The sequence below is a fragment of the Homarus americanus genome, unplaced genomic scaffold, assembly GCF_018991925.1.
Source record: "Homarus americanus isolate GMGI-L3 unplaced genomic scaffold, GMGI_Hamer_2.0 scaffold20465, whole genome shotgun sequence".
NCBI classification, from domain to species: domain Eukaryota; kingdom Metazoa; phylum Arthropoda; class Malacostraca; order Decapoda; family Nephropidae; genus Homarus; species Homarus americanus.
In genome coordinates, this window is record NW_024756914.1 from 3,657,355 (window position 1) to 3,679,864 (window position 22,510).

General features: G+C 34.5%; 1 protein-coding gene across 2 annotated transcripts in view; it reads left to right on the forward strand.

The window, feature by feature from the left end:
• LOC121857183 (methenyltetrahydrofolate synthase domain-containing protein-like) overlaps positions 1-21,978 on the forward strand; it is a 31,468-nt gene extending 9,490 nt beyond the window's left edge. The window contains exons 2-12 of one of the 2 annotated variants that reach the window (XM_042353118.1): positions 1,041-1,120; positions 2,084-2,187; positions 3,069-3,182; positions 4,562-4,766; positions 6,813-6,925; positions 9,208-9,398; positions 10,122-10,317; positions 10,768-10,979; positions 12,359-12,587; positions 13,046-13,167; positions 14,111-21,978. In XM_042353118.1, coding sequence (XP_042209052.1) covers positions 1,078-1,120; positions 2,084-2,187; positions 3,069-3,182; positions 4,562-4,766; positions 6,813-6,925; positions 9,208-9,398; positions 10,122-10,317; positions 10,768-10,979; positions 12,359-12,587; positions 13,046-13,167; positions 14,111-14,342 — 1,761 coding nt within the window. In that variant the 5' untranslated portion in view covers positions 1,041-1,077 and the 3' untranslated portion in view covers positions 14,343-21,978. The remainder of the gene's footprint in view (positions 1-1,040; positions 1,121-2,083; positions 2,188-3,068; positions 3,183-4,561; positions 4,767-6,812; positions 6,926-9,207; positions 9,399-10,121; positions 10,318-10,767; positions 10,980-12,358; positions 12,588-13,045; positions 13,168-14,110) is intronic. The other variant, XM_042353119.1, reaches the window with a different exon arrangement.
• Positions 21,979-22,510: the final 532 nt, after the last annotated feature.

Consider the following 22,510-nt stretch of genomic DNA (forward strand, 5'->3'; position numbering starts at 1 on the left):
ATTGTATTACTAGGGTAATATATTTATGTATTATAGATGTTGCCTAAGTATATCATAGCATTCACTTTGTTTCAAATCTTATCTGGTTTCTTGTAAGTAAAAATATAAGATGAGTACTGTACTGCATGTATGATGTTTCAAATAAAAATTTTATTATTGGCTTATAATTTTTGTATACACAAGAACTTGCATTTGAAAACATGTCATGTGGCACTTTTAGACATTATGGGGATACAGTACAGTATTTTTTTTTTTTATTATTTTTTTTTTTTACAGGAACGTATTTCGACTTTTATAATGAGAGTTTGTGGGAAAATGTTATCTGAACTGAAAAAAACAAATTATAGGAGGTTTTTAGGAATCCTTTCCTAAATTGGGGAATGCCTGTACAGTCTAGTTCTGTAGTTAAAATTTTTTTTACTTTCTATAAAACCTTATTCAGTACGTAACTGATATCCCTGGTAGCCGGAATAGTTGGCGCATAGCGCTTTCCTGGGAATGAGATATTTCCAGGTTCAGAGTATTAAGACGAATTTCTTTTCCCTGGAATTTTTCATCATGGAATTGATTATTTGCTTTTTGTAAGACATGAAAAAAGGAAAAATTTGCTGAGGAGTATTTACAACTTGTTAATAATTTCCTCATAAGAATAAAAAAAATTTTAGATGCAGAGGAATTGTTAGAAACTTGATAGGCAAGGGATGTGCGAGTACTGCACTGTTTACTTGTGATCCCAAGATATGCAAGTCCTTTGTTTGTTGTTATGAGAAACTGTTAAACAGTTTTTGTCATGTTCAGTGTGCTGAATAGATATAAAATTAAGGTGCAGGCTTAATTTCTGGTACATACTGCTTGTTTTAAAACAATATTTTGTATACTCATTTATCTAATTAATCCTCTCAACATAATGTCACAAAACAGATACAGGTCCTGTAACATTATATCAATAGCTAAAGCTTGAGATTATTTCTTGTATTAATAAGTAATATAAGGACAATATCATATCCCTTATTCAAATTCTTCTTTCATTTTCTCCCCAGCTGAGTGGGTTGCGAAGAGTTTCTTGCAGCTGCAGTCATGTTTAGATCAAAAGGTGGCATCGATGTGGCCGACATACCCAGTAAGTCCTGTACTTCATTGTGTTATAAAATTATGTTAACATGTCTACTGCACTTCATAAAATAACTAAAGTTAATGGCATAGCTTTTCTGTACAGTACTGTATTTTGGGAGAAGAATAGAAAAAGGGAGTCACAAGGTGGAAAGATGCAATGTGAGGGTGTTTGTGAGTGAGAGGGTGCTGTTGTGGATAAGTGCACCGAGTTGTACAGGGTGTCTCAGGTTGTAGACCAAAGGATTTTTTTTTTTTTCAGGTGAGGGAATCATAACAGGTCAACAAAAATTAGGTGACGGGGACCAATCAAATGGTTACCTCTTGATTTCTTCTGATAGGGTCACCTATAAGTGGTTCTTTGATAATCTTGGTAGACAGATTTTAAATTGCCTCAATAAGAAATTGAGAGGTGTGAGGTCCAGAGACCATGGTGGCCATTTGGTTGATCCTTGTCTCACAACCTTCATTGATTTGTTGTGATTCCCTCGCCTGGAGAAAACAAAAGAGAAGAATATTAATTTTCTTATGATGCTTGAAATATAAGACACACTGTACAGAGAGAGGATTGGCTTGAGGAAACTCAATAATTGCCACCATGGGCTGAGATTCTCAAAGATTTAAACATAAATTTTCTTAACCATACCGTAATAAGGAAACAGGAATGTGCATAATTTCAGTAGAGTTGGCAAAATTTTTATGCTATTTGGAGATACTTGTCCAATTACAGGGAAAACCTAAAGTAGAAACCTGTTGAAAATCCAGTTGCTTCTGGGGAGTAGGAAAGGTTCACTGTGTGTATTAAGATAATTGGTTGGTATACAAAACAAAGGATCAGAAGTTTTGGGCAATTATGTGGACCTGTGTCGTTAGATCTCTGAGACTTAGAGCAGCTTTGATGGTCAGCAATTGAAATGTTTGGTGGTGGTCATGCTTGACACAGATGTGAATCAAGCATTTAATTTTTTTTTAGCACTGACAAAGCATGACATCCGTGATAAGGTTTGGTCACACTTTGAAGAACATGATTTAGCAACTTTTCCTCGGCCTGTCAGCAATCGCATTCCTAACTTTAAGGTGAGTTTAAAAACAATATTAGAATTCATGATTTTTCTTTTGATTTTTCATCTTCTTTGTTTTCAATAAGGCATTTTTCTGTGATGTAATTTTTTGGTCCATATTTTACCCTCCTTTATAAGGAACCTGGAGACCTCCATATATAGAATGCAATAAAAATTATCTTACCTTGGTGTTTCTGATTTTTTTTGCTTAATGTTAATGCAAAATATTATTTGACAGTGCATGATTACTTAGAAAGTCTTAGAAGTTCCATTTATAAGTTGGATTATACCCAATAGACAGGTGTACATGCACACAAAAGAAAGCTTTCTGCCCACCTGGGTCTGGTATTTGGAAATGAACACAAAGTACAGCGGTTTTGGTTCGGTGAACAGATAGTTTTTTGTGTGTGTTTGTACATGTAAGTAGGTTTGAAAAGCATTGGCATAAGAGAATTATTCTGAGCAGAAACTAATGGTATGAGTTAAATCTTTACTTCCAAAAAGACAAACTTCTGATATAGTTTGATGGCCCTTTGTGTAATTTTCATGAGTATTAGTATTCACCTTATCTTAATCAAAATCATGTGGACATACAAGATATTTTTATATCTTAACCTGAACAGTGAAATATTAAATATTTTAGAATTCCTTAATTATTATTTTGTTTTGTTTAATATAATGCTACGTAATACAGGCCAGTTCATCATTAATTGTGCTGGCATATATCATTTGAAGTTATGATGATTGGTGCTGTTTTAGATTCAACTTTGGACCATTGACATAAACCTGTAGTTTTGTTTTATGGCCGTCAGGTTCCAGTAAGTTTTTTGTTTTTCTTTGGTTTGTAGTAAAATCTACTTAAATAAGCCTTAGTTTAATGATATAGTGGACTTGCAGGGTGCTGGTGAGGCAGGTCAGCGAGTATGTAACCTCCAGTGCTTCACCTCTGCCCAGACCATCAAGGTGAACCCTGACAAACCTCAGGAAGAAGTGAGGTTCTTAACTTTAGAGGTAAGTGAATTTTTGTAAGATAAAAATTAAACCTGGATAATGAAGGACAAGCTCGTGAGGAACAACAAGGCGATTAAACAAACCACCAGCTTCCTTTCCTTGTCAAGGCAGAAAATGAAATAAAAATCATTGTTTTATACATTTTTATGAAGCATATCTGGGTCCTGACAAATTTTTCCACACTTGTTACTCTACAGAATTTTAAATAATCCTGACTTTTTGTATTTACTTTTTTCTATATGGTTTATGTTATTTAATATTTTCATTAAATTTTGGAAATTGTTTTTAAAGATTTATTTAATTTTCGATTGGGAATCAAACTCGTGACTATTCACTTGCAAGGTGAAAGCTCTTCCCTCCCACATGCAACAACAAAATTAACTCAGTACTGTACACTATTGGGTGAACTTATTGATGGTGGAATAATCCTTCAGTGAACTATGCAGGCTGTGTAGATTATGTGGAACATATACTTTTATAATTACTTGTCCGGATATCTTTTTTTTTTACTTACCCTAACAAATTTTTGGAGGTAATTTGCTTCCCCAGACTTTTTTTTATGGGAAAAGTTAAATAAACATCTTAAAACATTCAAATTTATTGTGTGTATCAACTCACAGATCATTTGTGTCTGTCTAAATGGTGTCAGTGACAGTAACCCTTGCCATGTGATGTCATAACTCCTGTCACCTTACCTCACCTCACATTTGTAGGGGGTTAAGGGAGTTGGAGGCAGCACCTGTGAACACCTACCCTAACTGCCATTCACCCTCCCTCTGCCTATAATCTGGTGTCAGTGATGCTAATATTTGTCATATAAGGTTATAAATCCTATCACCTCACTTCTACAGCCTCTCAACTTGGTGGTTCCATTGAAATGTTGACAAGTTGACTGTTTGACTAGGGGTGGGTTGGTGGCTTAATGCAGAAGTAGACTACCTGCACCTGATATACAGTAGGTCACTCATCCTGGTACACTGATGACGTCCCTGGTTAAACATGTATGGGGAGGTGGAGTTACACAGCGCCTGACAAATTTCCGTCGAGGTAATCATCTTGAAGTACAGGGTATTAGCTTGTCTGCCTGGCAAGTTCCGGGTACATGGACATAAAAAATCACTTACCCGAGCATATTAGGCACTGCTAATCTGCACAGCCTGTTACTACATTACTGTAGCATCCTGCCAAGGTGATAGGAGTAATTCACTAATTACTGCATGTTAAAAATCAGTCCAGCCTGTATCATTGCATAAAATAGGCTTATACTGTACAGTATGAAGAAAATTTAAGTACTGTATTCAAATATTCAAGAAGATTTATTGTTCACTAACCTAGGTTTTAAGCTAAATGATAATAATGACTTTTATTATCACTTCAAGGCGGGTAAAGTACTGCTTGTCCCAACTCCACGTCTGCGTAGTGGTCTGTTTAACCGAATGGAAGGCCACGCCTCTGAAAATAAAGAGAATCTTAGAGTAATGGCACAGACAGAAGGCATGAAGAAACACTCTAAGCCAGTGGGTCTTGACATGGGCATTAGCGTCGATCTTATTGTTATTGGCTCGGTGGCAGTGTCACGAACAGGTAAGATGCGAGAATATTTGTGTGAGTAATTTCTCTTGTTCATAAAAGCACCTTGATATTTTTATATTCATCTTTTTTTAAGTATGCTGTAAATTTAATATTAATTAATTAATTACCAGTACTGTACACTCTAATGTCTATTACTGTATACATAATACAGTATTATAGAAATAATATTGAGGAATTTACATCTAATACTGTAAGTAATTTAGATTATCAGTAATTTATCATTTTGAAGATAGGTATAGAATTATGAAATTAAAAAACACCCAGCACATATGTTTGTTTTCTTGAAAAGTAGAATGTTAAGGGAAAATTCAGAGGCATGCATTACTGAATAAGTATATTTATTGAGTAGAGGCTGGTTTAATGGTACAGGATAAGGATGTGTTTTCTTGCCCTAGTTTATTGTGTATATTGGTGTGATAGTGCACAGTATTAATGTAAAGAGGAGAATACGGTGTGTTGTAACTGCCAGGCTGCTTTATACTTGCCTAGGATGATGGGATAATGTGAAATAATGTGGCAGTCTGAGAAAATGATAACCTGAATTGAAGTGCTGAATAAGCAACAGCTGTGAGCGAAGAATTTGTGAGAATGCAAGAAAAGGAAATTAAATAGTGTATGATTATCACCAAAAACAAAACATGAAGTTAGGAGAAAGGGTTGTGGAGTTATGAGGATGATCAGTACAGTACAGGTTGGGTATCCATCCAAAATTCTTGGGGCCACGAGGGTCTCAGAATTGGGATATTTTTGGATTTTGGAATACCTATACAGTATCCTGTAGTACACAGAACCTGTATAATGGGTAGCTCACCCAGCAGGGATGGGGCCCAAGTCTATGCACAAAATTAATTTATATTTAATTTACAGCATATGAGCATGTGGATTCATTACATATACAGTATTTTGCAGGTAGTTTTATGAAATATAATTTAATCATTTTGGGTATAAAATATATGATAAGATGTACTACAATGAACGACAAAAGTCGTGTCGTGAAATTTGGTGAAAACATATGCCGAAGGGCTAATATTTTGGTGCGCTCTGCCTTGTGGTAGGGCTCTTATAATGTTTCATGGGTTATATTTAATCTTCAGACAAAACCACGACACGACTTTTGTCGTTGATTGTACACTAAAGACCCAGAAGGTTAAGCAATCACTTACCAACTGTTTGGCATCGTCATGACGCCTGACTCTGAGGCACTAAGTAGCCTGTGTCTTACCTTTATTCATTACACATACAGCATAGACTTACCCGAGTAAAAATTATGATATTTGCCATATTCAATGTCTTATCTATCATAAATGCAATGAAATAGACTTTCGGATTTCAGAGCATTTCGGACTTGGGAATTATGGATAAGGGATACCCAACCTGTAATAGAAACAGTCTTGGACATAGGACCTTTTTCTAATGATTAGCAAAGTATGTAGATAAAACATTGAGGTAACTTGGTTAACTAGGAACCATGGAGGTGACTTGGCCAACTGGAAACCTTGGCTTTAAATCGAATGATTTAAAAAGAAGTGTTTGAGATGAGTAGAAACTAACAAAAAGAAGGTTTCTGGAACACACAGTCAGACAGTTACTACATCTGACAACCCTAAAACAAAAGAAGTTTATAAATCAAGAAACACAGATTATTCTGCATATTTTAGAGGACTGCAATTTTGATGCAGAATTTTTCCAAAGTGCCCAGTCTTAGAAAAACTCACTTGTGATTTTTATAAGAAAAATATTCTTAGTAAGATTATGATCACCTGAGAAAATAGTGTGAGAAATCCATACACAGTCATAAATTATGTTCTCTATACTGTAGGTTTTTTTGAGTTTCCATGGATAAGGTAATGACATACAGCACTGTTCTGTAACATTGTAAAGCTATAATAATGAAAATTATGTTTTTTTTATGTACAGTATTGTATGCAGTTCTAATTATAAATTGTAAGCTAACTTGACTAGAATATGTATATACAGGTAATTTTTTTATTTATACATGAAGTCAACATTTAAACTTTATTTTGGTATTTGTTTTAGGAAGAAGAATTGGTAAAGGGGAAGGATTTGCTGACCTAGAGTATGCCATGATGAGGACGGTGCGAGCAGTTGATGACTCCACTCCTATTGTCACAACTGTTCATGATTGTCAGGTTTGGTTTTAAACTTAATGTTCCTGAAGTTCTTATCCTTCTGCCGCTCTAGGTTCAGGATACTTAAAGAAAAAGCAGTGAGAGTTTTTATAAAAATGGTATTTGTCATTTTATTTATTTTTTAATGATAAATTGTAATGTATGGTACAGTACTGTCCTGTGAATAACTTAGACAGTGAGATGTTCTAGATCAGGGGTTCTTAACCTGGGGTCCATGGACCCCCAAGGGGTCCATAGATGGGCTTCAGGGGGTCCGTGAAGGTCAGATAAAAATTTAACATTCATATTCACTGAATGTTTTCCGTTCAGCATGCAACTGGATGAAACTACTGACGTCTCTCAGTGCAGCCAGCTCCTGGTTTTCGTCCGTTATATGCATGCTGATGCCATCAAAGAAGAATTCCTATTTTGTGAGCCCCTTTTGGAAACTACAAAGGCCATTGACATCTTAGAAATGGTGAATAGTTTCTTTGCCAAGCAAAACTTCGACTGGAAGAAAAATCTTGGTACTCTGTGCACAAATGGAGCACCTGCGATGCTTGACAACACATCTGGTTTTGCTGCTTTAGTGAAGAAAGAATCTCCTCAGGTCATCGTGACCCATTGTTTTCTACATCGGCATGTATTGGCCTCAAAGACTCTGCCAGCAATTCTGAAAGAAGTCTTGTCTACTGGCATGAAAGTCGTCAACTTCATCAGAGCCAGGGCTGTGGACCATCGCGTTTTCAAGAGGTTTTGTCAAGAAATGGGAGCAGAATATGAAGTTCTTCTCTACCACACAGAAGTTCGCTGGCCTTCCAGAGGACAAATCTTGAAGCGCTTGATTGAACTTCGAGCAGAAGTTTCACTTTTTTTGAGAGAAAAAGAAAGCCCACTCTCAGTACAGTTTGACAGTGAGGAGTTCATTCATGACTTAGCCTACTTGGCGGATATTTTGGCCATATGAATGAGGTGTATCTTGCGATTCAGGGCCCTGGAGTCACCATTATGGATGCTGCTGAAAGACTGCAAGCTTTTCTGGCCAAGCTGCCACTGTGAAAGAGGAGGTTGGAGGCAGACAACTATGCAAACTTTCCAATGTTAGAGGAAGTGCTTCTGCAGGATGGAATCGAGAGTGACAAGGCCCTGTCAATTTCTCTGCAGGCAGAATTCTGCAGACATCTGGATACTCTGCAGAACTCTTTCAAAGGTTACTTCTGCTCAAGTGACCTTAAAGTTGAAACGTGGATTCGTAATCCTTTCCTTGCCGACTTAGACTGTATCAGTGATGAAGACCTTGCCAAAGATGACCTCATTGACCTGAAGAAAAAGGAAAAGTTTCGAAATGAATTCAACTTGAAGAGCCTTGGAGAATTCTGGTGTGCGTTGACACAAGCCTACCCTTGTCTGGTAAAGCGAGCTCTGAGTGCTCTGATTCCGTTTGCTACTACATACCTTTGTGAGTCAGGGTTTTCAGCACTTGTTTCTATCAAAACATAAAGTCGAAATCGATTGGATGTCAAAGATGACATGCGTGTTACCTTGTCAAAGACCACTCCACAGTTTCATCTTCTTATTCAAGCCAAACAACAACCTTCTCATTGAAATGATTTTTTGAGCAGAATTAAAATTTTGTTTTGTTTAATTTGCACAAGATGATTGTATTTCATTTTTGTCTGGAGTGGCCATGAATTTTTGCATAAAAAAGTGTGAAACATAATTCTTTGTTAAGATTGTTTACTTTATTCATACTTTGTGTATGTCATACACTGTATGAGGCAATGAATTTTCAATGAAATAAAGTATATTCATTGCATGCAAAGTTGTGCTTATTTGTATTTTTCTAGGGAGGGGGTCCATAGCTTTCACCAGATTCTCAAAGGGGTCCGTGACTCAAAAAAGGTTAAGAACCACTGTTCTAGATGGAGTTTGGATAAGTGATGTTAATGAAAATATAAGAATTACAAGTAATGACTAAATTTAGAATACAAAGTGAATTAATATGAAATACTGTGAATTAGTGTTGAGGTTAAAAAAGGATCCATGTACCCTGTACTTTATACTACATTCGGAAGTGGAGGATATAAACAGTTCTGTGCTTTTACAGTTATTATTCTATTTAATGCCCAAGCCTTTTACTGCCACTTTCTTCATCTAATATATATCTTTCCCCTAGTATAGTATTTACTCCCTTTTTGAGATTATCTATCCTTTGATTCATCTCACACCAAATTGTGAAAGGAGCAAAGATAAAGGAGAGAGAAACTTTTCTGTTAATTTATTATATATTTCCTATTCCTTAGGTCTTTGATGAACTACCTAGCCGTCTCTTTGGTCCCCATGATGTTCCTGTTGATTTCATTGTCACCCCGTCTGAAGTCATCCAAGTGAACCACAGTCTACCAAAGCCAGAAGGAATCTACTGGCATCTTCTCTCTCCAGAGAAATTTCGACAGGTCCCCATTCTGAGGGTTCTGCGTGACCAGGAACACGAGTATGTAGGAGATATTTAAAAAAAATAAAATAAAATTAATACATGTCTTATTTTATAGAAGTTTAATGTCTTTTTCTTGTAGAATTTCATTATTATATTTTTTAACATTACAAAGGAGTTAATAAGAGCAAAAATTTGTCTGGAAAGAATGAAATTGTGAGGCATGGATCAGGTGGTGAGCAGTCACCTCAGACTTGTGTCTGCTGCCCTGTGTGAATGCCGAGACGTCTCATTGGGGGAGGGAGTGTGGATGGCGAGTCGATGGCGCAGATACAGCCCACTGACTCCACACAGACGTTCACTACACACACACCCATGCTCTTTATTTTTTATTTTTATATTATATTTTCTTTGTTTCTAAGACACATTGGAGTACAGTATTGTAATGATTTTTCCACAACTTTTGTGGTTTCATTACATATGTTTGGAAGAGAACTTCCTACCTTAAACTTGATCTTTGGTCGATAAGATGCAGGGTGATTTAAAGGACTTTTTAAGGGAAAAGGTGTCTCTTATGGGCTGAAAAATACAGAATTTTATTTATTTGTTTAATTATTTTTTAATCATTGTCAGTGTTACAATTTGGAGATAATCAAACCAAAGTTGGCATCAGACTGACTGACAAGTTATGATTAAGATCAGAGTTATTTACATGTCTTTAACACTTTAGTTTTTACTTGTTTTATTTGTTTTTATTTTATGATTTTAATTTTCCTTTTTCAGTGAGGGGAAGGATGTTACTTTAGCAGAAGGAGCTGATCTACCCTCTGTTGAAGAACTGAGAGCCAGTGGTCGTGGACGTGGTGGTAACCGAGGAGTTCGTGGAGCACGTGTTGCTGGCAGAGGCAGAGGAGCTGGTCGAGCAAGAGGCAGATATATATCTGAAGGTGAAGACGGTAAAGGACAAAAAAATATTCAGGTGAGAAAATTTTCTCCAAAAGTTTCCACAGGTTTTATTTATTTTTTTATTATAGTCACTTAGAAAATAAGGATTTAGGCAGCATGAATGAATAGACCAGCTAACATTTTCTCCTTTGAGTTAGACATTAGGATAAAATATCATTGTCACTACTTCTGCCATTTAATTGTACCTCTGCTTTTCTTTTTCACAGGAACTATTTGTAAGAGTATAATGAAAATTTTTACATATGCATAGTAATAAAAAAGAATGTAACCATGTTATTCACCAATATTAGTGATGAGATCATTAATCTGTCAGGTCAGGCATGCACTCTGAGCTATCTTTGATTACCTAGATGGATGCCACACTTAGCTTGTGGGACATAGAAGAGACATACAGTATGGTGTATTAAATATCTTATATATGACTTGCTGTGATCTGATAATTAGATTGTTTATTCACATATAGTATCCAACTAAGGTCACAATTAATGTGAGCAAGAAGAATCGAATTGTAAGGAGGACTGTAGAGGCAACCCATGAACATGATCGTCTGGGCTCTGCTGACCTAGATGATGAAAACCAGGAACAGATGGGAGGTATGAAGTCTCAACGTCCCAGAAAACCTCGCCTTCCTGTGACATATGCTGTGTTCCTTGGCAAAGTTCCTCCAGCATGCAGGTAGGTTTAAACTGAACATGATTTATTATGTCAGTAACTAGAAAATGGATGTTGAATTTTTTAAGAAAAAATACATGTACGGTATAGAAATACAGTACATGTACCCTGTATAAGGTTGTGTCTATATGTATTGGGGGCTTTGGAGGGATAAAGACTGTTTATGTGAGCTGTAGAAGTTATGTCGGGTATACACGAATTCTGGGTGTTAAAGAACGCATTCTTAATTTTATTGAACATAATTCACTTTGATGGAGAACAATTCCTCATGCTGAACCATGTTCTTTATTAAAGGTCCACTATAGATATTTACATACAAAAGTGAATAATTAATTTTAAGTAACCTACAATGTGGTATAAATTTTATATACAGTTAACCCTTGTTGTTCGCTGGCGTAAGGTTCCATGAACCCTCGCGAAGTCACAATCTGTGAATAGTATTAGCAGTCAAAGTAGTGTATGTTTGTGACACTTGTGTCACCCATAAACACAGCCAAATATGATATTTCAGTATATTTTTCTTTAAATACACATACTTTGTTAAAAACCCTTAATAAAACAATGAAATATCTTGCAACAATATACTGTACTGTCCATACTGTCTGTACTATACTATATAGTTGTACTAAAACAGTTTGTACAAGAACATTGTTTGAGATGCTTGAGTCACCCATAAACACAACCGAATACAGTTTGGTATTTCTGTATGTTTTCTTTACATACACGTACAATGGTGAAAAGCATTATCAGATAGAACAATGAAATCATACAATATACTGTACAGTAAGTATAAAATAAGAAAAAAATAAGTGAAAAGGGAATTGTGTGTGACTGTATGACAGGTGGCTGAGCTAGACCCAATAGAAATTTCCAACTGCCTTTACAATGACAGTATGCAATTTCACCATAATTCCCATATTATTTAGGTTCATTTGATAATGGGTTAATGAAATATTATTGTAATATAATAAATTTTCATAAAAAAATACCACCCTGCTCTAGATGAAGTATAGAGTTTTGCATAAGGGAACAGCTGACCAGTCAGCAAGCCCCGGCATCCGCCTGTCTTTTATTTATTTACGTATTTATTTATTTATTGATATAATAGTGTCACCCAGAGGATGATTATGAAAAGTGAAGGAGCTGTTTATGTAATATACTATTGTACTATCTTTTTATCTCTTAACTAATATACTGAATACTGTACTGTACAGTATATACGTACAAGTATATCTTTTATTATTATTATTAAAAAAAATTTTTGTAGGGGGTATGTACTGCAAATAGTCGAAGCCACAAACTGTAAACCCGCAAATGGCAAGGGTAAACTGTATATTAGATTAATTGTACAAAGATATTGATGGTTAAATATTTGATTCCAGAGTACGTGAACTTAAAGATGCACTGCAGGATCGTAGTGTCAGACCAATTGACATCACATGGCGGGGCCGCAATGGGTTTGCTTTCTTGCGTTTCACAGGCCCTACTGAAGACTGTGATAATGTTCTAGAGAAGCTTGATGGATTAACCCTGCTAGACCAACCAGTGGTAGTGGAGCGAGCAAAAGATAAGGTTGTGGGCAAAGAAAATGATGAAGATGGCAGAGATGGGGTAAGGTTGTAGAATTAGATTTTCATGAAATATCAGTAAGTAGGAGTTTTAGGTTACAAAGTCATCAAAAGCTTTAAGTTTAGTACTCTAAATCACCCAATTTAATTTGTAGTAGATGACAAATGAAGATTGTCCAACATCCGTTAATGTGATAGATCGAATGCATTTCTATTTTACGGGAATAGAATGATCGTTTTATTAAAATTCAAGCTTGATATCGTTTTAAAAATAAAATATTACTTCTAGTTTGATAAATAAAAGTGTTAACTAGTGAAAATTGTATGAATTGCAGAACAGGAACCATACAATGCTCACAGAGTAGTTTCAGTAGACGGTAGGCTGCCTATAAAATTTGGAACCTAATGTATTTTAAATGTACTTTTGAGGTTGGTAATAAATGCCTTTTAGATTGTACAGTGTATTGTTTTAACTGAGGATTTTATTGTATCTCGCCCCAGTATTACTGTGAGGATGATGAAGCTGAAGAGCGTGTTGCTCCTCGCAAGCCACAGGTACCTAGAAAACCCCGTCTTCCTATTACTTTTGCTGTGTTTCTTGGAAAAGTTCCTCCTGCTTGCAGGTGAGTGAATTGAGATTAATGTCTTTTTAGATGTATGTAATGTGTATTTGTAATTATTTTTTATATTCTGACTGAGTCACCTTTTTATGTGAGAGCTTTTCAAGAGGCAAACTCACCTGCATGGTTGATGTTCACACTATTTTTTAATGATATTGCCTTTAGTAGTAGGGTAATTTACAAGGATACCTAGTAGACTCCATTATTTCCCTTAATGATATTGTTTTATTGCAAATTCTTTACTGTTTCAAATTGGTGGGTTTTTTTTCAAGACTATTTTTTCTTGTTTTCTTTTAATAAAACATACATTTTTGTCCTTTCCTTTGTCTCAATAAATACATTTTTACTGATATATTTTTAGGTAAACTTCATTCTCTACAAAAACTTTTATGATTCTTGAAATCAGAGGAACATAATGTCATTGCTTTCTCTTTGTCCTGTATATTGTGTCCACTTCATAGCATCATAAACTGTAGAGTAATTTGGCTGAAGTTTGACACAAATGTGTATTTAATTAAAATGAAACGCAGTGTGCACATTTCTCAAGCGACAAGATGTTTATGGTACTGACAGTTACTGAAAATCAACCAAAAGGATAAAGGAAGATTACCTATACATACCATTCTGCTTTAATTGTTGCATAAAACTTTACATTGATAAAACTTTTGTTGTAAGTAGGAAGAGAATATTGAAGTATATGGATATGTGTAATAGATTATCTCAACAACGTTGTGTTTGTGGATATCATAGTAACCGGAAGTCTTACTTTTACAGAAACTTTCATCCAAGCTCTATAGTAATTTTGTTGAGAATGTGTAGATCACTGTCATTGGAAGATAATTTGTTTGCATTAAGCTGCAAACTTGCTTTAAGATGTCTATTTATTACACCTCATTTTATATGAGTTTGTTGGCATTGCAACCATTTACATGATTCATAATTTCAGAGTGCGAGAGCTTAAGGAAGCCCTCCAGAATCGTGAGGTTCAGCCAGTTGACATAACATGGCGTGGTCGCAGTGGGTTTGCCTTTTTACGTTTTACAGGACCAGTTAATGAGTGTGACGATGTCTTGTCAAAGTTAGAAGGCTTAACTCTTCAGGATCAGCCAGTAGTTGTTGAGCGAGCTAAGGACAAAGCTGAAGAAGAAGAAGAAGAACAGGATGGTGATATGGGGTGAGGAAAAGTTAGTACAGTATCTCTGGGGACAGGGAGGGCAGTGTGTCTGATAGTGTTGGGAAGATAAACTTTAGTGATGTTTAGTGTGTGAATCTGCATTGAACTGTCTTGTTTCACTCAATACCTATGCATTAAAAATAGGAGCATCAGCTATACATATGAATAAATATATATATTAATATAAAGACCACAATCATTAAGTTTCTATGAGGAGAATTTGAACTGGAGAGGCTTTAACATGTCACCAGTAATTATAGAGGAGTAACTTATAGTCAGGAACTGTAGATAGAATATAAAAGTTGTACTAGTGAATAAAAGTCTTAGTTTTTAATAAATTGTTATGAGAAAGTTTCTATTAATTTAGTAAATAGTGTATATTTATACATTTATTATATTTAAGCTATAACTTGCACCAAGAATATTGTTGAAACTATGTAAACTTCCCTGGACAGGTTAATTCATTTCTGGATTTGACCTCAATTTTACGCTTATGAAAATATGAAAATGCAAGAGTGTCGGAATGTAGTAGAATACCCCATGAACACCCAGACATGGGAGTCTGAAACACACTTGCACATTACAACCACCTCTATTCTCTATACTGTACATGCTCATGCACACACACGTACACTCACTAAAAGATTATTCTGCACCTTTATGGGATTATACTATATGACAGACCGGACCAAGAAATCTGATAACACTCATCACGGCTTCTGTCGCAGTGATTGTTGCGGATGGTTTCAGAGCCAAGGGTGCACAATATTTTTCTTAGTGAGTGTACACACACACACACACATACATGTCCACACAAATACATGCACAAAGTGTCAAAGCTTCCTTCCATCTGCTCTTTATAAAAAACTCTCAGCTTATGAACACAGTACCCTGTATTACAAACTGCTGTATCATCATGTCTGTACAATTTCATATTGAATCATACACTATACTCAAACATGCATATCTGAATTAAGAATTTTATGAAATTTTATAAATTGTCTCTCAAAAAGTTAAACTGAATAATTTCCCATGACAAATTAACTTAGGGAGACTGTAATTGTGCTTGTTGTTAGCAATCTTAATTGTGAATTTATCTGTCTGAAGTCCTGGAAGTTTCTAGTTAAATGAGTATTGAAATTTTGCTGCTGTGTTAACATAAGTACTTGACCAATTGATAAAAAGTGAGCTTGAGGTGAATTATTTATATTCAGTCATCACACTCTTAGATGCCACATACCCAGGTTCTCATTAATAGCTGGTTGGTAATGCATTGGAATGACTACTAAATTGGCCCACATTCTCGATTTTTTCTTCTCTTTTCCCCCTTGCATGCCATGGCCTTCTATGCTGTAAGTAAGCTGGAAGCAGAGGAGACTCCCTTCATTCAGTATCATACATTTTCTCTCAACCCTTTACTTAATTCTGACAGAAAATTTTGAATTAAATTTATTGGCCTTAACTGATTTTTAATAATTTTGTAAAACAGTTGTGGTTTAGAGCTGTCTTTCATGCATACATTTAGTGATAAAAAATTTACTATGGTACTTTTTTTTCCAAATTGAACAGTTACTTGCTGATTAATGAGAACCTTGCATATCCAGAAAGCCCTTGGAACTTGGTACCCTCCAGTAGTTCACACTTAAGTTCATGCCACTGCTCACAGAAGTGTTATTTTTAATATGGATATACTGTATATTATGACATCCAGTATGGGCTTCATCAGATGCGTATTAACAGTTAGTTGTGTTAAATACATAAAATAAGACTTTGTATTTATATTCGTAATTTACACTAAGAGTATTTTACAATGTGCCTCTTTAGGTTCACTTATTAATTGTAAGTTTATTAATCACATGACAGAACTACATATGTTTAATGAATAAGTAAAATCTGAATTACATTTAAAGCAATTAATTCCAGAGGTGAGAAGCTGTGCTGTAATTAAGGGTAAATAGAAAGAATGCCAGTGCTTTCAAAACATTACACAAACACACGTTATTAATTATGAATAAGCTTTAGAATATATAAAAACTATTTGAAGCTTTTTCATTTTAGTAACTTAACATAATACTGTACTGTATTACCTGTTACTCAAGAAATACTCTGAAATTTTAATACATTATAGTTTATTTTGCATAAGAAAATGTTTTTTTACCATTAAGTAATCACATAATCTCTGCATTTAAAGAAACACTTTTAAGAGTAGTACAGTAGTTGTGATTATTGTTATAAGTGCAGAACCATTCACACTCATGGAACATAATTGTAAAAAAAAAAATACAAATTTGATATCATTCAAAACTTGTAAACTATATTGTAAAGAGTTCCATCAGATTATTTCTGGTAATTTTTAGGTGACTGGTCTTTTATATGGTAAACTTGGATATACAAGTGATCCATCTCACATGAATCTGATGATATATTGTAGTCTTACTGATAATACACCATCAGTAAGATTGCTCTATTGAATTTGTCTACCCGGTAATATAGAGTGTCTTGGAAACACTCCTCTTCTGTAATCACAATGTGTATGTTTGTCTTATTTTATAGCTGCAACTGTTTTGTCATGTACAGCATTAATCCAGATTAATAATACATGCCTCTTTATTTTATGCCTGACATTTAAGAAGATAACTGTTTGGGAATATAGTAACATAACTTCTATGTTTCATATTGATGGTAATGACAGAAATAATTATTTTCTACAACATCTTTCCTGGAGTATCTTTGACTGAACTTTGCAGTAGCTGCCAATCATACATGGTCTAGATAAAGTATCAGAACATCATTCATTAACTGTGCTTTTGGATCAGCATGAAATTCCTTGCCTTATGCATGTGTCGTTGGAGTGCAGTATACTGTATATCTAGTTTGTATGGCAGTGCAGCATTGTCGAGTGGCTTTCTTGCCACTTCAGTGTTGGCATACTTCAGTAAATATTCAGTACCTTTGATTAGATCTATTTCCTTGCCAGGACAGATTTAAGGTTGACAAAGTTTTTACATGAATTTTGTGGGTGTGAGCAACAGTACAATATTTGTTATATTGCTTATAACATTGAACTAAGTGATAAGTTGATTGTCGACAATTGATGAGCTATGAAGCCTAAACTTTAACTAATCTTATTGAAATGCATTTTATATTGATAGGCCAGGCTGGCTACAATTCTTGTTGATCATTAGAATGGTGATACAATATAGTGCCTGATTCATTTTGTAACCATGATATATTCTTACATTTCCTCTTCAGATGATTGTAGCTTTAATAGTGTAAGGATGAAAAAAAGACCTTTAGTTTCAATTACTTTATATTAGTTTCTTTTTGTGAAGAAGTTAGATTTCTAGTGGCTTCTTTAATTTTTTCAACCTTATGAAGTTGTAATTATTACAATTTGGGAAGTACTGTAGTTATTAAATTTTAGACTAAATCCGTGAATCCAACATGCTCTGTTTGCACCCCCAGCACTGTCAAGACAATGTAAGACTGACACAGCAGTCCACTGGTCATGTACATACAGTGCCTAACTTCTCTTATAGTATATTGTACTATTTTAATAAATTGAAGTATGATTTTAGTAGACATATGTTCAAAGAACAGGTTTAATTTTTGGATGTTTGCCATTTGTTTTTTATTTTTCTCCTAGTACCCATTACTCACAAGAAATTTTGCCTGAAAGTATGAAGAGGTTGTGGCTTTTAGCAGTACTGTACCAGGCATACTGAAAACAACCAGATTGACTGTAATTTACTACGTATAAGTCTATCTCTATGCAGATAAACCTCAAGATATATAGGTAGCAACTTTTTGTTCTGTGTGCTTTAATAGAATGGTGTTGGTTGATATGTAATCCATATAATGAAGGATATTTATCTTAGAAAGCTTGCAATACTTTTCATTACAAATGGATTTTAGCTATCATTTATCATTTGTGAAATTTTTTTATTGATGTATTTTTATGCCTCAAGTACACATGCCATGGAAGCATTTTGATTCGCTCCCATATCTCTGTCCGTCCCACCCAAAGTTGTTAGCAAAATGTACCCAGAATATAGCATTGAAATTTTGCAGGCTTCTTTACAGGTATATTTGAATTACCTGAAGAGGTTCTATACTGTAGATTTATTTTTTTGCCCCATTGAAGGCATGCGTGTTCCACAATTTTACTTTATTTATTTATTTTTTTTTATGCTTATTGGATATTACCAAGTTTCAAATACTCACCTTGTACTGGTACTTGTACACTAAGTGATATGAGTAATGTATAATTTGGCAGTTACCAGATATGTGATTCTTCACTTTCAAAGTCCTAGATATTTTCTTTGTCAGGTTGAATGCTCCTGAAAAATATATTCAAAGGTAGCAAAGCAATTGGCTGTTGCTTAAGAACCTCAACCTCTTCATTTTTTTGGCAGTTGGGTCTACTCTAGTCTAAGGAAAGTGCTGAAAGGATTTGTTGGTTGTGGTGGTGTGTTTACTGGGGAGAGTTCAGGCACCTCAAAAGTTTGATACTGTACTGTATAATGTGCCCTTAATGAGCTGTTTTAGAAATTGCAAATACAGTATGTATAAGCTTTTACCTTGGTTGAGTAGGAATGTAAAGTTGCATGAAATCATGTGTGAATTATGGTAGAAATGCAAGAAATATCTTTTAATATAATTTTAGACCAAATATCTTGCACCACACTTACAGCCAGGTATATTTATCATGTTACAGGTTACTCATTTTCTTCTGGAATATTAATAATTCATTGAAAATCATCCTTTCCATTGTGATACTCTTGATTCTCACCAAGTAAAGAGTGTTAGAAGTAAATTGGACTTTTAAGGAACCGAACTCTCCTCAAAAAATTTGTGTGCATTTGTTGAAGTGAATGGTTTACCAGTGTGTGATTTATGTTTTTGTAATTTATAATGCAAGCATTGCTTATATGCATTTAAAAGCTTTGGATATTGATTTCCTTCATGCCTCTTTGAATTATAGGATGTTCTTCCCTTTCCAAAACATACAGTACTCATTCTTGGAAAGGGAAGGAAGAAGGTCCTGCTCCCAGTCAGTGTAATGTGAGTCAGGTAGTTACATGACTTGCTGCTACATTACATTGTTCATAATTATACTGTGACTCATTTTTTTCCTTCCATAGAGGAAAGGAATTTTCCCCAAAGCTTTACATTTGTTCTTCTGAAAACAATTATTCCACAACGCCTAATAATATAGGATGGGAATGTTTATTTTTTCAAATTTCTTAAATCTTTTGACCTTTGAAAATGTGGTTTTAATTATTCCTTCTTGGTGTTAACCTTTATGCATAGGTATAAAATTTTTGAAAAGAATTGCCATTGGCTTCTCTGATGCTCCTCCTAATTTCTCTTCTGCAAACACTTTTTTCTTAGAACTGAGATGGTACTTAGGGTTTGTGCTTTACTTGAAAATAAAGGTGTATTCTTTGCTACTGGACCAGTGTTCTGTATTTCTCCATGATGTACAAGAAACTATTGTGTTCTCTTTACCTAGGACATTAAGTCTAAGAGTTGTATTTAAAATGAAATAATGACTTCTTCATAGTCTGCTATTTAGTACTTCAAACACAAAAAAGCAGCTGCTTTTTTTATTATATAAGTATGGCCTGCATAATACCATTTCTGTGAATTCAAATTTGCTTTGTGAAATCAGTATTGTATTTACCTGCATTTTTTTGTATTATAGTATGACCCTGAAACAATGATGATAAGCCATTCATGCAATATCACTTGTGAATAAGTTGTTTACTATACAGTGGTCCCTCGATTAACGAACACAATTGGTTCCACAGAGTCGTCTGTTCCAACTCACAGAAAAAGTATACATACAAATTACTGTATACCAGTAATAGAATTAACAAAACATTAAATATGAACTAAATACAGTACTGTGCAATAATAAATAAAAAGCAATAGAATACTGTATTTTAACTTACTTTGAGGTGTGTATGTTGTATTCCCGGCACCTTTGTTTACATATCAAACGGCTGATTGTAGGGGCAGTCAATGATGACATGCCATATTCTTTATAGAGTGCATTGGTTCTAATGCCTTCTTTGTGTTTCATAATTTCTGCACTGTATATTATCAATATGTTAACTAAATTTCAGAATGACCAATAATTTTAATATAAAAAATGCAGAAATATTCAAGAGACCAACTTTCTTGATATTTACTCCACTGGAAACAACTGTAAACATAGAACTGGCTGATCAGCTGATGCGCACAACAAAACATGTTTTTCGTAAGGCTTTCGTTAATCGAACTGAAAATCCTTATGGGAGCCAATTCGTTAACCGAAATTTCGTTAATTGGACCGTTCATTAATTGAGGGACCACTGTATTTCAAAGGAGCTATTTACTAGAACACTTAATGATGTAGTGCACTTAGAAGTCTGTACTGGTGTAACTGCAATATTAGCAAAGTTATTTAAGGTCTGAGAGAAGTGAAGCAAAGAGCTTTGTGGTTGGGTAGGTTTGGTAGAGGGCTGATGTAGGTGTATGGGTGTAACAGCACCTGCAGTAGGTGGGCGGTGAGTGGATGGTGGTAGGGAATGGAAAGGGTATCTGACAAAGACATTAGTATTTGTTGCTGTGTGTATGATTTAATAAAATGAAAAGAGTATGCAAAAAGAAATACATACGAGTAAAAAAAGGAAGTGTGTTAAGAAACAGTTAATAAAATAATGAATGAAGGAAAAGGGATGGAACCAGAGTACATTATGCTTCATAGTGAAATAGACAAGTTTTGGATTGTAACTTAGAAGCTAAGATTAGGAAAAAAACATGTGCGAAGGTAAAAATAGATGCTAGGTAGAGTACCTTCACAACATTGATGAATACTCGTAGATATATCTATGCTGTACGTATACCAGAAACTGCAATATATACAGGAAAATCAATGTAAAAGGTTAAAGATGAACATGAATACACTGTACTTAAAAAAGTATTTCCATTCATTAAGGATATGGGTGAAGCAATATTATAAGCTGTGGGTGAGAATGAAATAAGGTACAGGTACAGGTATTGGAAACAGGTCACCTATCGTGAAATTTAGAGAACAGTACAAAAGGTAAAGTATGTTAATTGTTGAGTAATGATGTAGAAGGGAAGATGTGGAGGGGGATGGGATGATGCATTGTGTGACAGGTAGGCACTTTATTGGGCTTGAGTGGATGTAGTAAGTGTACCAATATACAAAGGGAAAAGTTTAAGAGAAGAAATATGATATCAGTAATAGGAAGTTAGACTTATTTTTTATTTTTGAACTAATTGTGCCCAAAATTAATGTGTTGGTGCCAAATTAGTAATTGTATTATTATTAAATGGTCATAGCCCTAGAATTTGTCTTGGGGTAATTTTTAAGGGGAATTTGAATACAGTACTTAATATTATTGTACCAAATTTAGATTGTTGCAGGGTCCTACTATCAAAACATTGCAAGTAATTTAAGATACCAAATACAATTTCAGATTATCAGATTTGATTCATAACAAAGATTGCAATCCATCCACGACATAATTGCACCATTACCAAAGTGGTTATTGTACAATCTGAAAACTGGTGCTATTGCTGCTAGAGTTAATCTGTATTTTGTATGATTAAACTTGATGGTAAAATATTTATTTGTTATCCTTATGAATAAAATCATTGGCTGTGATTCTAAAGCAATTTTATCTGTGTGCAAGTCTTACAAAATTATACTATATTTGAGGTAGCTAGTTGTTATGATGAAACTATTATCATATATAAGTTATTACTAAAATTGGTTTTCTGCATGGTTAATTTACTCACAATACGTCACCCTGTGCTGCTACTTTCAAAAAGATTTGGGAGCCATATCGCCATACACAATGATAATAGTACTGTGTTTAACATGTTTCATGCTTGCTCATAGATTTGATTGATATTATAATTGTTTCTCTTTACTACATTTGAATTTGTCCTTATTTCCTTGAGCTTAACTCCAAAACCACATTGTATGTCTTCAGGAATTATATGGCTTTAAATTACAGTTTATGAGGTTAGCTTTATCCATCTATCTATACTGTGCAGTATAAGATACTCTTTTCAGTTAACAAAACTGATCAATGTAAAACCTTCCTTATAAATGCCACAGTTGTAGTCTAATTTTCCATACACATGCATACA